This window comes from Micromys minutus (assembly GCF_963924665.1).
Source record: "Micromys minutus genome assembly, chromosome: 27".
Lineage (NCBI taxonomy): Eukaryota > Metazoa > Chordata > Mammalia > Rodentia > Muridae > Micromys > Micromys minutus.
Window position 1 is genome coordinate 34,782,381 of NC_137962.1, and position 15,909 is coordinate 34,798,289.

The 15,909-nt window shown below is 51.8% G+C and overlaps 1 protein-coding gene and 1 pseudogene across 2 annotated transcripts in view; both read right to left on the reverse strand.

The window, feature by feature from the left end:
* PARVG (parvin gamma) overlaps positions 1-8,977 on the reverse strand; it is a gene marked incomplete at its 3' end in the record, with an annotated part of 17,107 nt that extends 8,130 nt beyond the window's left edge. Inside the window, exons 1-10 of the mRNA XM_080938913.1 lie at positions 8,955-8,977; positions 6,897-6,992; positions 5,600-5,664; positions 4,988-5,090; positions 3,721-3,861; positions 2,619-2,734; positions 1,244-1,299; positions 920-942; positions 329-387; positions 75-143 (exon numbers count right to left, since the gene is read on the reverse strand). Coding sequence (XP_080795039.1) covers positions 75-143; positions 329-387; positions 920-942; positions 1,244-1,299; positions 2,619-2,734; positions 3,721-3,861; positions 4,988-5,090; positions 5,600-5,664; positions 6,897-6,975 — 711 coding nt within the window. The 5' untranslated portion in view covers positions 6,976-6,992; positions 8,955-8,977. The remainder of the gene's footprint in view (positions 1-74; positions 144-328; positions 388-919; positions 943-1,243; positions 1,300-2,618; positions 2,735-3,720; positions 3,862-4,987; positions 5,091-5,599; positions 5,665-6,896; positions 6,993-8,954) is intronic.
* Positions 8,978-12,241: 3,264 nt separating this feature from the next.
* Positions 12,242-13,329, reverse strand: LOC308438032 (mitochondrial glutathione transporter SLC25A39-like; annotated as a pseudogene). Its single transcript has one exon. The product of its transcript is annotated as a mitochondrial glutathione transporter SLC25A39-like (transcript).
* Between the last annotated feature and the right edge of the window lie 2,580 nt (positions 13,330-15,909).

Below are 15,909 nucleotides of genomic sequence, written 5' to 3' on the forward strand. Positions count from 1 at the left end.
CACACAAATACATTTCTGGGGCTTGGGAGACCTCAGCCCTGCGTGGAGGCCCAGAAGTCAGGAGAGGTCCCTACCTGGGTGTCCAGACTCTGCACAGACAGGCCCAGGCGCTCTAGCTTCTGGTTGACAAAGATCACAATGGCCTAAGGCAGAAGAGCAAGGACCTCAGAACCACTAGGGGACCACCCTCATGCCTCCTTCCAACCTGGAGTGACAGAAGGCCTCCCCCATCAAACAGGAGACATGGGGTGAGACCTGTGCCCTCCCCCCCATCACCCTGAGACATGGGGCAGGTGGGTAATGGGGTGGGGATCTTTGATCTGCCTACCTCTTTGACGGCTTGCACTTTCTCCGGAGCCAACTTAAATAATTCATCAAAGGCGTCCTCTGCAGACCAGAGTGATAAACAGCTCATTATGGCGCTGTTATCTTTGTGGCAAACAGAATGTTTTCACACAAAAGTTTCTCAGAACAACCAGCTCCCATGGGAGCTACAGCTAGATCTTCGGGTTCCTGGATGAAACAGACTTGGGTTTGGGACACAAGGCTCCCTGTCTGTGAGAGGCTTCCTTCTCTGTACCTTAATTTCCTCATCTCAAACACCTGGTGTCTACCCACTTCCGGATATCTATCTATCCAACCATCCATCTATCTACCCATCCACTTATCCCACCGAAGCCACTGAGATGCTCACCCTTCACCCACTTTGACCTGTAAAGTGACCCATCATTCACCGGGTGTTTGAGATGAGGAAATAACACCAAGTAATGAAAGGCCAGGCAAACAGAAGGAAGGACAAACTCAATGAACAGAACCTGTCACAGAAAAGTAACAGACCGCAGTGGAAAGAGCCCCTCCACCACAGCTGCTTCAACCCCATCAGAAGGAAAAGGTTTCCTGCGGTTACTAAATTACTCACGTGAAGGCTGCTCCTTGTGTGAGCTAGAGGAGAAATTGCAGGAGAAGAAAAGCAATCAAAGAGTTAGCAAAAAGTCTGCAGCCCTCTCCTCGCCTAATGTGACAAGCTTGGCACCAGCAGGTGGCAAGGAGATAGGCTCATTTTCCTGGGCAATCAAGGTACGGAGCTGCATCCACACAGCTCAGAACACTTGGATGTTGTGTGGCTGAGGATGCCTAGGCTGGAGGTCCCTGCAGCCTGCTCCGGGCTGAAAGTCAGCAGGCACAATGAAGGTTTCCCCCGCTAGCACCCCCTGCACCCACACCCGGCCCTGACCATCCTCACTTGCATTCTGTGATCTGCTCCACCTGCTTGTCCGACTTCAGGCCCGTCTTGGTGCTCTACAACAGGGAAGGGGGGGAGAGTAGTGTGACCCTGGGAGTCCCAGATCCAAGTCCTCGGGAGCCAGAGCAGAGAGAAAGGACCTAGTATGGTCTGCTTTGTCCCCATCACAGGATGCTGCGGGAGGCAACCTCTGTGTCTATTTTCTCTGTGATCATTAAGCCTACGAGGATAGCATTATGGATGCCTCATTCCTAAGACAGCGTAGAGTCCTCTGTGTGTATGTGTGTGTATGTGTGTATATGTGTATGTGTGTGTATGTATGTGTATGTGTGTGTATGTGTGTGTATGTGTGTATGTGTGTGTATGTGTGTATGTGTTTATATGTGGGTGTATGTATGTATATGTGTATGTGTGTGTCTGTGTGTGAATAAATATGAGTTAATATAGATGAATGGACAAATTAATGGTCACCTCTGATTTTTTTCCCATTTGTTTTTTTAGTGTGTATGTGTCTGTATGCACACACATATGTGGGGGAGTACACACATGCCATATTTGACATATGAAGGTCACAGACAAGTTTCAGGGTCCAATTCTTTCTTTCTACCATGACAATCTTAGTGAATGAACTCAGGTTGTCTGACTTGACAGCAAACACCTTTACCTGCTGAGCAGTCTGCCAGCCTTACCTCTGATTTCTAGAAGTCTGAGAAAGCCATGAAAATGCTCAGTATTGAACTTTCAGCAAAGACTTGGGAAGGTAACAATGGGTTTGACCAGGCCATGCTGGACACAGCTGGGTGTGTAAGGCAAGTAGAAGGAACACAGATACACACATGCACACATATACACACATACATGCACATACATACACTCATATACACACATGCACATGCGTGCACACAAATATACACATACATACACATGCAAATATATGCACATGCATACATAGATAGATAGATAGATAGATAGATAGATAGATAGATAGATGCATTACACACTCATGCCATTGAACACAAGCTATCATTGCCAGAGAGCAAAGGTTTCTAAGGAGGCAGGATGTGGCCATGGGTGACAAATGAAAGGCATTTACTGAGGGTGGCCATGGAGAGATGGTTACCTATGCCTCAAGAAATACTCACCTCCCCATTAGTGCACCCATTCCTGCCTCTGCCAGGCTGAGCTGGATGCTGGCCAGGCCCTTCCTCTTCCCCTCCTGGGTCTCTGCTACTCCAGCCCCCAATTGCTGTCCTGATATGATGTAATGTTTCTCATAGCCCCCTGTAGTCACTCCCACCCGATGGCCCCATGTAGACACGGTGGCATGGAGCAATATTCTCAGATGACCAGCCCCATTCCACCGCCTAGCAAATACCTCAATGTGGATGACTTCCACCTGGATGTTGTCTGGGAGGGACAGGTCTGGCTGGAAGCATTTGGCCAGGGCCACCAGGAGATGCAAGGTGGCTAGCAGGTCCTTGTTGAAGATGGCTAGAGAGAAGAGGACAGAAAGTCAGAGCTGAGGGGCCACCAATACCTGTGGTCACCCTCAGTATTGTCCTGTGCAGGCCACTGAGGTCAGAACAGAATCTGTGTGTGTGTCTGTCTGTCTGTCTCACTGTGTCTCTGTCTCTGTTTCTCTCTTTGTTTTTCTGTTTCTCTCTGTGTGTTTCTCTGTCTCTCTGTGTGTCTCTGTCTCTCTGTTTCTCTCTCTTTCTGTCTTTCTCTGTTTCTCTCTCTGTCTTTCTCTCTGTGTCTCTCTGTCTCTTTTTGCCTTTTTCTCTCTCTCTCTGTTTCTCTATCTCTGTCTCTGTCTGTCTGTCTGTCTCTCTGTCTCTGTGTGTGTCTGTCTCACTGTGTCTCTGTCTCTGTTTCTCTCTTTGTCTTTCTCTGTTTCTCTCTGTCTCTCTTTTTGTCTTTCTCCGTCTCTCTGTGTGTTTCTCTATCTCTGTCTGTCTCTCTGTGTGTGTGTGTCTGTCTCACTGTGTCTCTGTCTCTCTGTTTCTCTCTTTGTCTTTCTCCATCTCTCTGTGTGTCTCTCTGTCTCTCTCTCTCTCTCTCTGTGTGTGTGTGTGTGTGTGTGTGTGTGTTTACCACACTCTCTGGGGGGGGTGGAATCATGTACACATAGCACACTCATTTGTAAAATGGATGAAGCAGGTTTATGAGTTCCACCTGACCAGGCTGAGAAGTGTGGTGTGTTTTTACACTCAGCAGTGGCCGTGTCTCTGGGAAGTCATTACCCTTGCACTACACTGGCTGCAGTGATACCCCCAGGACCATGCATGTAGACCAGTTTCTCTTCCACCAGATGCCTGGCTCTGTGTCTAGCCGTGATCCTTCTAGGGGCTGCCTGAGGGTCCTGCGACCTCCCCAGCCCCGGATGGTTTGTATACAGACGATCTCAGTTAAGTGAGAAGTCAGCAGAGATGGTCCCCGCAAACCGCCACCCTGACGCCTGGCTCAGCCCCACATACTCTCCACACTCCACTTGGCTTGCTGCTCCTCAACCTGCAGACTCTGGTTGACGGCCCCCAGGATGACCCCGAGCTTGCGTCTCTGGCTGGCAGAGGTCAGAGAGATCTCCTCCACTTCCAGCTTCAGTGTTGACAGCTTCTCTGAGAACAAAGGGACAGTCAGGGCCAGGACGTGCCCCCCCCCCCGGCAGCTGTCCTGGGGACCGTCTGTGAGAATAATCACGGACCACACTTAGGGTACATGGAGCTATGGGTATATGGTGCTGAGCCCTGGGACCCCAGAAGCCTCAATCAAACATGCTCATCATCCAAGGAACCCCCATCCACGTAAGAATCGGGGGTTCTGAAGGGACATGGACCACATATATGAGCAGGTTGCAACCTTCTGAGACATCCCCTCTGGCTCACTTCACCTTGAGCCTCCTGCCCACACCTCAGAGTCTGCCCTGTGGTGGCTGTGCCAATCCCACAGGGCAAAGTGGCCGAGTAGTTAACACTACACTCCTAGGCTGCCGTGCCAACCCCTGATTTCTCCATTGAAACATAGCATTCTGTGTCTGGGAGCCTTGGTCTCACCCACAGGCGAGAGGAATAAATAGTAGTGAGCTGTTCGGAACGCTGACAGTGCCTGCTCCCCGAGAAGTACCCAGAAGCCTCGGTGGTGGCTGGAAGATCACTCCGGAGCCCATCTGCTAAGCTCTATAGACACATGGTTTGAGCAGGCTCTGAAAATATGATTCTGGGCCCTATGACTTCCAGGACCCTTTTCCTTACACAAGACATCTTGCAGACCAGATGTGGGTAGGAAAACCAGCCAGAGGCAGGAACTTGGCCTAACTTTAGGTATTACTTCCAGGCACACTGGGGCCACCCCTGTCTCTACCTCTGGAATGTCTCGCCCAGGATAGCCTGGGTCCTTCCAGCAGCACAGGACACTCTAAGGTCGGGGACAGTCGATGCCTCGGCTCCTAAAACTATCAGGCACTTCTTAAATGCTAGCTCGAGGTCATATGCTGCAGAAGATGTGGCAGCCAGACAGTAGTCACTGGCTTGAACCATAGCTCTGCCCTGCCATGTCCGGGTGTGGGCGGGGTCTCCACCTCCGCAGCTCTACAATCTAGAAAGCCATGGGATGTTCCCTTCATCCAGGGCTGTGTTGGTACAGGAAGCCACTTAAGCCAAGGCAAGTGCACTTGGCTTCAGATCCTCAGGAGCAGCTGCTTAGGAAACACGGGTGCAGTGGGGTGGGGCCTGGACCACTGCTTACGGAACAGGTGGTGCAGAATGAGTCCATCAAACATGTCCTCCTCCAGACTGCGGACCACAATGTGCTCTGGGAGGAGTGTGGCGTTGATCCATTCCATCAGCACCTGCTGGTCACAAGGGACAGCTGAGGGCATGAGAAATCTCACCTGGCCAGGAGGTCAGCAACTCCTACCCCACTTCACAAGGTCTAGTCGAGTGGTAGCTCTTCCAGAAAAGTTCTCTCTGATCTCCCTAGTAATTTGGAACCTAATATGAACTCTTAAAGACACCCCACCCCCAGGTCTCCCAAACACCTGCCTGGGCCCTGAGGAGCTTGGATCCTGGTATGTACCTGAGAGTCGCCATTGCTGTAGCAAACACCTAAACCTGAGGGCATGGCTGTGGAATTGGGTAACAGCAACAACCGTCAATGGGCACTTGGTTACAAAGCCTAGGCTGCCTCCAAGAGAGGGCTGTAGGTTTCCAGACGAAAGAAGGGGTGTGCTATTGGAAAGGAGGGGAGCAGTGTTGGGGTGAAGTGTGGATGGGGTGTGGACAGGGGTGTGGTGTCTATATGTCAGGAGCACCAAGTCTTGCTCCAGAGACTTCAAGACTGGGGATGGTGGCAGTGTACCTTCTGAAGTTCTTCAAACTTGGGGTTCCTCTTGGAATTGGGTGACAGATATCTCTTCTTTCCTCCTGGAAGCAGAGGTGGGTATGACATCTGTGAGAATCCTGAGGGCCGTTGGCAGCTGTCTCCCTTCAAGCCACCCACTGCTCTCAGGCCCCCGGGGCAGCCTAGCCCTGCCTCTTCACATTTCCTCATGAGCACTTCACACTGGAAGTGCACACTTAAACTCAGAGATCACCCCTTACCCCGAAGGTCATGAGTCATCTTTTAGAAACCCTGCCTACCTGCCTAGAGTGAAAAAGAACCCAAGAGAGCAAGAGGCATGCCAGGCTGAGGTGGGCATCACCTATGCTGCCAAGCAGCTTTGGCCAGGATAAGTCACTGAGCCCCCCCCACCTCATGCCCACTTTGGCTTGACCATTCCCTTCCCTGAGGCCTTGGTCAGCAGGTTCTCCACATTATAAATTTGTAGAACCAACAAAGCATCAGGCCCAGAGAAACTTTTATAGGTCAGCTGATCTCAATGAACATGAAGAAACTGAGTCAGGGAATGGGATGCCTTGCCCAAACTCATAAAATATAATCTGCTATGTGACCTGCTAGACGCTTGATCTCCCAAAACCCGGGAACATACACGTTTCTGGCGGAGGAAGACATAGAACAGTGCAGTCTTGTGCTGGCCTGGAGTCCAGCTCCTGATAACACGACTGAGCTAGTGAATGAATATGGAGGGAAGGAAGGAAGGAGAAAGGGAGGGAGAGAGGGATAAATGTATGGATGAGTGTGTGGATGATAGGACAAATGATTCATGGATGAGTGAATGGACAAGATGAATAGAAGGTGGATGGATGGATGGATGGATGGATGGATGGATAAATGATAGATCATGGATGGATGGATGGATGGATGGATGGTAGATAGATGGATGAATGGTGGATGGATGATGGGTGAATAGATGGATGGATGGATGGATGGTGGATAGATGGATTGATGGATGGATGGCTGATGGGTAGATGGTAGATAGATAGATGGATGGATGGATGATGGATAGTGTATAGATGGTGGATGGATGGATGGATGTATGGATGTATGGATGGATGATGGATAGTGGATAGATGGATGGTGGATAGACGGTGGATGGATAGATAGTAGATTGATGGATGGATGGATGGTAGATAGATGGTGGATGAATGGATGGTACATGGGTAGTCACCAGATACACTCTGTCTCATTCTAGTGAGCTGATCATATATTCTCTCCCTCCCCTGACCCAACAACTCTGTCACACTAGGACCATCACCTCGTGGGAGCTCTTCCTCTGTGGGCTGAGCTACCTCCTTTGGGAGCTGCAACAGGTCGTAGAGGAACTCTGACTCCATCTTCTTCCTTGCCTTCCCTGGAAGAGGCAGGAGAGTACACTACTGTTTCCAAGGCCAAGACTCAACATGTCTCATTCTTTCATTCAGACTGGGAGAGAGGGGACTCTGAGTGGGCAAGACACCAAGGGCCACCAGAGTGTGAGGAGTGAGGCCTGGTGGGAGATGCCTGAAGCCAACCAAGCCTTGCAGGAGCAGTCTGTGATGCTTTATCCTGATTTTCAACTTGGCAGGATCTAGACTCACCTGATAGGCAAGGCTCTGGGCATGCCCAGAGTCCCTCAGCATAAGAAGGAAGCACCAACCCATGGGCTTGTCCTGGACTGAATGAAAAATGGAGAACCTCATTTGTCTCTCCTCTTCCCGATGCAGTTTGACCAGAGGCCTCCTGCTCCCTCTGAAGGGGCTGTGCCTAAAAAGTGGGAGCTGAAGAAAGCCTTCTTTTCTTAAGTTCCTCCCTGTCTTAAGTTTGCTTGTCTCACAGCAACAAGCAAAGTTTCTCACATCCTGGGCAAAGACTTGGTGAGAAAGCTAGCTCCCGTCAGCTAGGCACACGGAAGCCTGTCCTCTTTCTACATCCAGGGCAGAACTCCAGTTTCCGCAAAGCAACAGACACGCGTGGGAAGGGAGCTCTGGGTTAATCTGAATGAGGATAAGCACCCACCAGTGGGGTGGAGTGGCCATCCATCCCTTCAGGGTCCCTGAATCCAAGACAGGTAAAAACAGACCAGACTCTCCCAGATGTAGATGGGATGGACCAGGCTGAAGGCCAAAGCCACCCAGACATGTTCTCCATTCTGTGCTGACTTGGCTTACAGAGGGAGGCTGGCCTATCTGGCCCCCAGTTTTGAATGAGGCTTTCTCTGATTGGCTTGAAACCCCCAGACTTGGGGTGTGGTCTGTCAGGGCTTTTGCTCGTGAAGCCCAGAGCACATGCGCCTTGTGAAAGACCAGCAGTTCCTCCTCATCCTTGTGATGGGCAGTGTCAGGCCCAAAACCAACAGTATTTCATGTCTCCCCCACCCCCACCCCGGCCTCATGATAAGCACTGTCAGGCCTGTTTACACCCAGGAAGGATCAGATTCAGAAGCTAATGGACCCCTCCTGGTCTCCTAACCTACTTCTGGTTCTTCCACCCACTTCCTCTCTGAAGGTTTCGTTTCCTGCACCTGTATGTCCCCCATTCAGCCTCTGCTTCTGCCTGGTATTCCCAGGATCGCTCCGATATTTGAGATCTGGTGTCACACCAGAAGAAATTCAAACAAGGAACCTGAGAGTTGGGCCAAAGAAGAGGCAGTGAGGGGCCTGAGAGCCACCATCCTCAAACTGGCTATAGCCCGGGAACCTCAGACAGCTTAGTCCTGCCCTGAAACCAGGAGCAAAAAAACAGAGCCCCTGGAAAAACCCCAGGAACCGAACAAGAAGAAAGAGTTGGGCTGGGTTGGGGAGCCTGGGCCCCAGCCAGATCCTCCCACTCAGGCCGAGTGACTATAGGCCAGTATGCTTTCTCTTTGGCAGTGATATAACTCTCCAGGGAGAGGCTAGACCCCGTGTCCAGCCAAGTACACACAGACCTGAAACTGCCTCTGGTGACCATTCCCAGATGGGTCCCTTCCCTGCCTCATGTGGCAGTTTCTTCATGATAGGGAAGGTCGGCTTTCTTTCATCAAGTAAAGCTCTGAGGGGCCCTGGTCTAAAATCTGCTCGTCTGGCTGTGGGGGAGGTAGTCAGAGCTTTTCTTTGGGATTGGGTCTCACAGCTCCGCAATGAAATGATGTGATGGCCCCAATAACGTGGCTGGACTCGGGGCTCCCCCTTGGCAGACTCTCTTACGGTGAGGTTCCAGCTGAGACATGCCTCTGGGTTCCTTTCTAAAGAACCTCTCCACCTTCCTCTCTGAGATCCAGTACCTGGACATGTGAACAGGTAGAAGATTCTAAGAGCTGAGGGATTCCCCCAGGCCAAAGACTAAATGCACTCACCCGCAGCCTCTTCTCAAACCAGGAAATGGAGCCCACTAGCTCGGAGGGTGACCAGGTTCCCAACAGAGACAGGTTGCGTCAGGGGGTGGAAGGCAGGGCTTCCGTTCACTTCCTCTGCCACTCTGGTGGCTGCAGACAACTTCCTCCTCTAAGTTGCTAGTGATTGAGGTACCCTAAGTCCACTGAAAGACTGCCACAACCCCAGCCCTTGCCCTGTCCCTAGTCTTCCAAGACTCCATGGCATCTTGGGATTTTTCATACTTCCCTCCCTGTGCCTGCCTCTCCATGTTCAAACAATCACTGTCTGAGCATAAAACTGAGGATGGGGCCCCAACAGCAAACTTTCCACTGAGCGTTCCACTGCTGTGTTCTTATGGTACCCAACCTGCACCTCTGGCTCCCTCTGAGTACCACTCCAACCAAGCTTGCTTGTTTGATTGATTGATTGATTGATTGATTGATTGATTGATTGATAGCTTGATTGACTGACTTCAAGACAGGCTTATGTAGGTAGCCCAGGCTGACCTCAAACTCACCAAGCTGAGATGAACCTTCAACTTCTGATTCTCTTGCCTCTATCTCTTACATGCCTGTGTTACAGGCAGGAGCCACTACACCCAGCTAACAGCTTCTAAATAAAAGCCAGCATATAGGTCTCAGCCTGAGTCTCTGCACCCATAAGCTACCTTCCCTCCCATCCTCTCCCTGTAAACCCCACTGACACCTGCCCGTTCTCTGTCAGTGCCACGGGCTTTTGCTTTGACATCACACAACATGTTTCCATGTCTTATAAGCTCTGCTCAGCTCTTCACATGGCTCACAGTTCCTTCCTGGCATGAGCCTCGGTACTTCCTTCCAGGAGGCTGGAGATATATAGCTCCCCTGATAGGGCACCTGCCTAACATGCAGGAAGCCCCACGTTCGATTTCCAGCACCTCCTAAACCAGGCATGGTAGCTGACGTATGTAACCCAGTTCTCAGAAGCTGGAGGCAGGAGGACCAGAAGTTCTAGGCCAGCCTAGGAGTCAAGAGTACACGAGACTCTGTCTTTAAAAAAGAAAAAGAACATCACTCTGGCAATGGACAAAGAGACACCTTGTTGGTGGTGTTTTATGAGTCAGGGGCAGAGCAGTTGGCAGTCCTTTTGTTCATCTGAGCTTGAAGCCCGGCTTGGTGGCCAAAGCTGTTTTATGCCCAGGGCTCATAAAAAAAAATCAAATCAAATCAAATCTAGGCATCACAGCCTGGAAGAAGGAAGACAGACAGAAACCTGCGCTCTACCATTTCATGCAGTGTAAGTGTGAGTGGGGAAAGACACCCAGACATGACCTGCGCCCCATAGCATGGGTAAGCCATAGACACACAGAGCCTGAAACCATGAAACCCAGAAGGACTGGGAAACCAGAGACCTGCTGAGCCATGCTGCCCACGACCAACCCTCAGGCGCCTCTTGCCACCATGCCACGAAGTATGGATGGAGATGTCACTCAGGGGCCTGCCAGCCACATGGCCAGTCTTCAGCGGGAGCCACCACAATGTGTGAGCATGTGGTGGACAGATGGGAGGGTAAGAGAAGTGGGACATCTGGAGCATTGTAAAGAGAGATGGGTCTGGAGACTCGAGGGTGGAGAGAAGTAGCCATTGTGAGTGGCCATCCCCACCACCTGGGGCCAGGGTGAGGTCCCAGCCTGAGCTGCTGCTGCCGGCCATGTCTGGGTCCGAGGCTACACAGTGGCAGGGGTCGGATGTTGATGTCTGCTACTCATATTGCCACTAGGGAACACGGGAGCATCCCTAGTCAAGACAGCCACAGGGGACCACAGGGTGGATGTCCAGGGGCTGTGTAGAGCTGGCCTTGCCACTTGTTAGCTGCAGCTCTGAAGAGCTGGCCCCACCTCTCACTGGTGGTCATACTTAGGAGAGCAGGTTCTGTGCTCACAGGCAACACAGTAGAGCTGGTCCTGGGGGTGGGGGTGGGGTGAGCAGATCCCATGGAGATGAGTGTGGAAGAGCTGACCCTGCCGCTGTCTGCCCTAATACCCCCTACCCCTCACCACCTCCAGCAGTTAAGAAAGCTGACCTTAGGGTCACGAGGGTGGGAGAGCTAGGCCTAACCCCTCACCAGCTACGATACTTGGGAGAGTGGGCCCTGCACCTCGACTGGACAGCACAGCAGAGCCAACCCTGGTGGTGGGGGCATAGGTGGGCCAGCCCTGAGAGTGAAAACATGGGAGAGCTGGCCCTGCTCATCATCTGCCTTGAGGTGGTATGGGTGCAGGGGTGATGACCTCCTCCCCTTTCCCCCCTAAAGTTGGGAGAGCTCTGCACCTCACCTGAGCAATACAGTAGAGCTGGCCCTGATGGCAAAGATGTGGATGAGTCAGCCCCAAAGGTGTGAGAGCAGAAAAAATTGGCCAAGATCCTCAAAGGCTACGGCACTTGAGAGAATGGGCCCTATGCCTTGACTGGGCAGCAGGTGGGCAGTCTGGAAGGCAGAAGGACAGGAGAGCTGACCCTGTGTCCTACCAATAGCTGCATTGGGTGGCCTAGCCTGAGCAGTGCTGGAGACCTCACCCTGGTGGTACAGCCGAAGGAGAGCAGATGAGATGACCAGCTTAGCTACCGCCCAGGGCCAGATCCAGGGCTCTGGAATTGGTCCACACCAGCATCTGTATCATCTGCGGATGGTTGAGACACCTGAAATGGCCAGTCCAGCTGTTCCAAAGCTGCCAGGTCTCCATGAGAACAGGGGCAGCAACAGCATAACCAGGAGAAGCCTATGTGTGGGCAGAGGGATAGACTGTGGGACACACTACAGCTTCCATGATGAGATGCTTTCTATGCTTTGGGTTTGTTTGGGGTGTGTGTGTGTGTGTGTGTGTGTGTGTGTGTGTGTGTGTTTTGGAGGGAAGTTTGCAAGGGCAGAGGGTGGATAGGAGGCTAGGGAGAGAAGCAGAACAGGATGCAAAATGTGAAACTCGAATCAATTTAAAAATTGGATTTTTAGTTAAATACAGAAAAAGAAAGAAAAATGAAGAGAGCAACTTTTTTTTTTTTTTTTTTTTTTGCATAGAAGATCATCATATTTAGACAAGGAACAAATGGCTGGGAATACTGCCTGGCCCAAGCTCTCGGTTCCTCAGGGCCAAGCTATAACATAAAGGGGATACAAAGAAGGGCGATCGTCTGATTTGGTCTTGAGCTTGGAGGTGGGAGAGTGACAGTCCTGGGAAGGGACACAGCAGAAATCCAAATACGAGGACAGCCGGGGTGACTGGACTGGGAGGGAAGGCACTTGGCTCAGTCTCCTGTTCCCACCGTGCAAGAGCCAGTTGCTCCTCAACACTCAGTGGCCCAGAGGCTGCTCCTGGGTGAGCCTCTGGAAGAAGCTTTTGCCAAACTCATATGTGCTGATCATGATGGCGCAGGAGGGCACAGCCTTGATTCTGGGAAGGAAACCTGCAGAGTCCCCTGGTGCCAGATTCAGCCTGGATTCTCCGAAGCAGGAGCCATGGAATCAACTCTCATAGCCTCCACTGCTCCCAGTGACATTTGTCGCTGTGTTTTCACCACATGGAAGGGTTAGGTAAGGGTGGCAGCCACCATTCCTGAGACGCCACCGGCCACAAAGCTGACGCCCACAGATGTCTGGTCTTTTGGTCTTAGCCCATTCAGCCAGCTCTTCGCCAGCTCATAGTTGAACGGGTACAAAGCTGAAAAGGGGACATCTCGAAGCCCAGCCAGAGTGAGCGCCAGCCACGCTGAGCCACCGCAGCTTGAACACAGGTAGCCAGTTCTCGGTATGATACATGCTGAGCCTGAAGCTTGGTCCGCACAAGCTCCAAGGGGCTGACCACTGTCACAGTGCCCATTCGGGTGAGGGCACCAGCCACCATGGTGCATAGAGTCAGAGGTCAAGGACTGACCACAGAGGAAGGCCTTGAGTTGGTCATAAGCAGTGAAGTAGATGGCAGTAGCTGGCACAGTCCTCACCAGGGTGGCTGGGAGGCCGCTCCACAGCGTCCTGGTGCCCTCATGCCTCACAATCTTCGCAAAGGCATCCAAGGTGCCAGTGAACCGTGTAGGATCCTGAAACCAAGTGGCGTAGCGAGTACCATTTGGGCACAGGTACAGAGGTTCCAGGACACCATTGGAGTATAGGAGGCACTTCCCTGGGGATTGTAGAGCAGAGGATGATTTGGTGTAGGAGAGACTCCAGAATCTAGAAGGAGTTGTCAATTCACTGGCTACGGAGGGTCTCTGGGACTGAAGGCAGACCTTCACCACATCCAGGGGTGTCATGAAGAGGGAGGTGACCACAGTCCCAGCTCCTGAGGCCACCATTTGCTGTGCCCCCAGGATCCTGATCATCCATCTTGGAATTTCAATCCTGGCTCTGAGCTGGTCCTTGTGCCTCGCCATGCCAGGGGCCTGGCGGCCCAGCCGGTGCTGAGTCCGCTTCGCACAGAGACTGCCTGGGAGAGCCGCAACTTTTTTTTTAAAGAAGGTTTTATTCTGGCTCATTGTTGAAGCTGTAGTCAAAGGCAGAGAAAACAAGGAAATAGGAGTGTGGGGTGGCTGGTCACATTGTATCTAGAGTCAGGAAGCAGAGGAAGATGGATGCTGGTGGTCAGCTCACCTCCCTTTTATTTTGTATCCAGTGCTGCCATCGCCCTTCAGAGTGAGTCTTCCCTGCTTATTAAACCTTTCTAAAACCACCATCACAGGCACACCCAGAAGTGTGTCTCCTAGGTGACTACACACACACACTCCTCGGTGACTCCTATCTACTATAGTCAAGTCAAGATGACTCAAGGAAAAATGAGCCATCCTCAGACCAAGCAGGCTTTCTGGAGAAGACAGTCTGAATGGCTCAATAGAGTTTGCTAGTTCACGGGTGCGGAAATGATGTTGGAGGTGGAGAAACCACCAGGCAAAAGCAAGTAGAACATCACTGAGACTCAGCACTGTGGTTGAGTCAGAGCACCGCTGGTCTCAGAGCCTGAGATGGGGAACTCTGTGATGACAGGTGGCAAACGGAGTGAGGGAGAAGCTAGTCACCCTTGCTCTGTGACACATCAGTAGAGAAGAAGTGGCCAGAGCAGAGGTAAAGTGCCCAAGCACACCCCAAGACATGTCAAAGTGACAGTGTGGGCACTGTAATTCCTGGCCACTGTTATCTAACGGCTAGTGGGGAAGTAGGTGTCATTCCCACTCTGCAAAGGGAACAGGGGCTCCTGGCTCACACTGCCATTCATTCATGCAGGACCGGAGTCTGTGAGGAAGTGGAAGGGCGGCTATGCTCAGGATTCGTGTTGCTAGGCAATATGGTAGCTTGGTCCGCAACTCAGGTCTGAGTTTCTGGGTGGTTTCTGAGCCCTCTGACCCTTGTAGTCAGTGTTAAATAGTGCAGTCAGCACATTCAAGCATGTTCCATGGCTTCACAAAGGAAACACAGCACCAGACGGGGTCACCAGAAGAGACGACAAGCAACCAAAGGATGTTGAGCCCAGAAAGAAGTTACCGGTGAAAAGCTGAGCTAGGAGCATGGCCACACATGATGACTGGCAGCGGGCACAGAAAGAGGAACATGTCTGTCCCCAATACCCACCATATACACTTCCCTGCCAACAGCTCCTCCCCCAAGAAAACCCAGCAATGGTGTCCACAGGGATAAGGAACAGGCGTCGGTACAAAGAATAGGTACACAGGATAAACAGGGGCAGTGGTCATTATGGCTTTCTGGCCCTGGCAGCTCCTGTCTCTGACTCTCTAGTTGATGTCATTCATTGACAGGAGCCACCTGCAGCCTGTGACACCCTCCTCTCGAGCCTTTCATGGTCACCACAGACTTTCTAGGTCCTTAGAGAACATACTGTCAGCCTCACTGGCAGGCTGTGTAGCTTCAGGAATAGGCACTTCAGGCTGGTTTCTTGCTCTGGTGGATTTCGAAGTGTGAGAGCCCAGTAGTCATGAGAGAGAAGAATGCCAGGAGTGCCCCACAGACGTGGTGACGTAATCCTCGTGAATCACTTGCAGCCAAGAGTCTACAGCCTTGGCTCAGTGGGCGCTTCTGCACAAAAGACCATGAGTGGGGCTATTCCAGCGTTGTGGTGAGCCTGTTCAAGGGGGCACCTGGACAGTCTAACTCATGGGAAGAAGCAGCTCTAAAAGTGTCCCTGTGTCAGGGCTTCAGATGTAGCTGAAGAAATGGATGTAGAACCTCAGTCTGTGAACCATAGGATTATGACATGGACTAAAATCACGGGCCACGAAGTCTCCACAGGAAGGCAGGGCATTGTGTACAGGAGGGCGCCTGAACATTCCAAATCCCAGGAAGGGCCTTGTAACCATGAGTCTCACCAGAGATCAACAGGAAAAGACCCTGCCCAGCCTGGAAAGTCCCAGGAGCCATCTGAGGTGCCTTCCCTGCAGAGACTGCCAGTCTCCTCCCTCCAGACTCCATGACCCCACACCTCCATAGGAACCATCCAGTCTGGGAGCTGATAGAGCTGTAGAAAGGCTCAAAGCATTCCTCCTTTTTCCTGGATGGTTCTGAGTAGGCGGAGTGGGGCTGGGCTAGATAGTGTGGTCCTGACTGGCTCGCTCCACAACCGTAGCCAACTGGCAGTTGATTATACTGGCTTCACTTCCAGGCTCCCATTAAGCAGGGTTTACGGCTGTTGACTGTATGACCTTCATCCCCAGCAGCGAAGGCAGAGCCCAGAGACTCTTCAAATCTCCTTTAGTGTCACTTTTGTTATTGTCCCTTTGGGAGAAGCAAGCCAGACTGCCAACTCGAGAGTCAGCACCAGAAGGTGTTACCCGAGGGCATGGATGGGGGGTGGGGTGGGGATTACTGTAGCATTTCTCCCAACAGACACCAACAGGACACCGATGTGAGGACTTGAGGAAATGAGCTTGGGCCCTGTGGTAAAATGCAGGATTAGGGCCA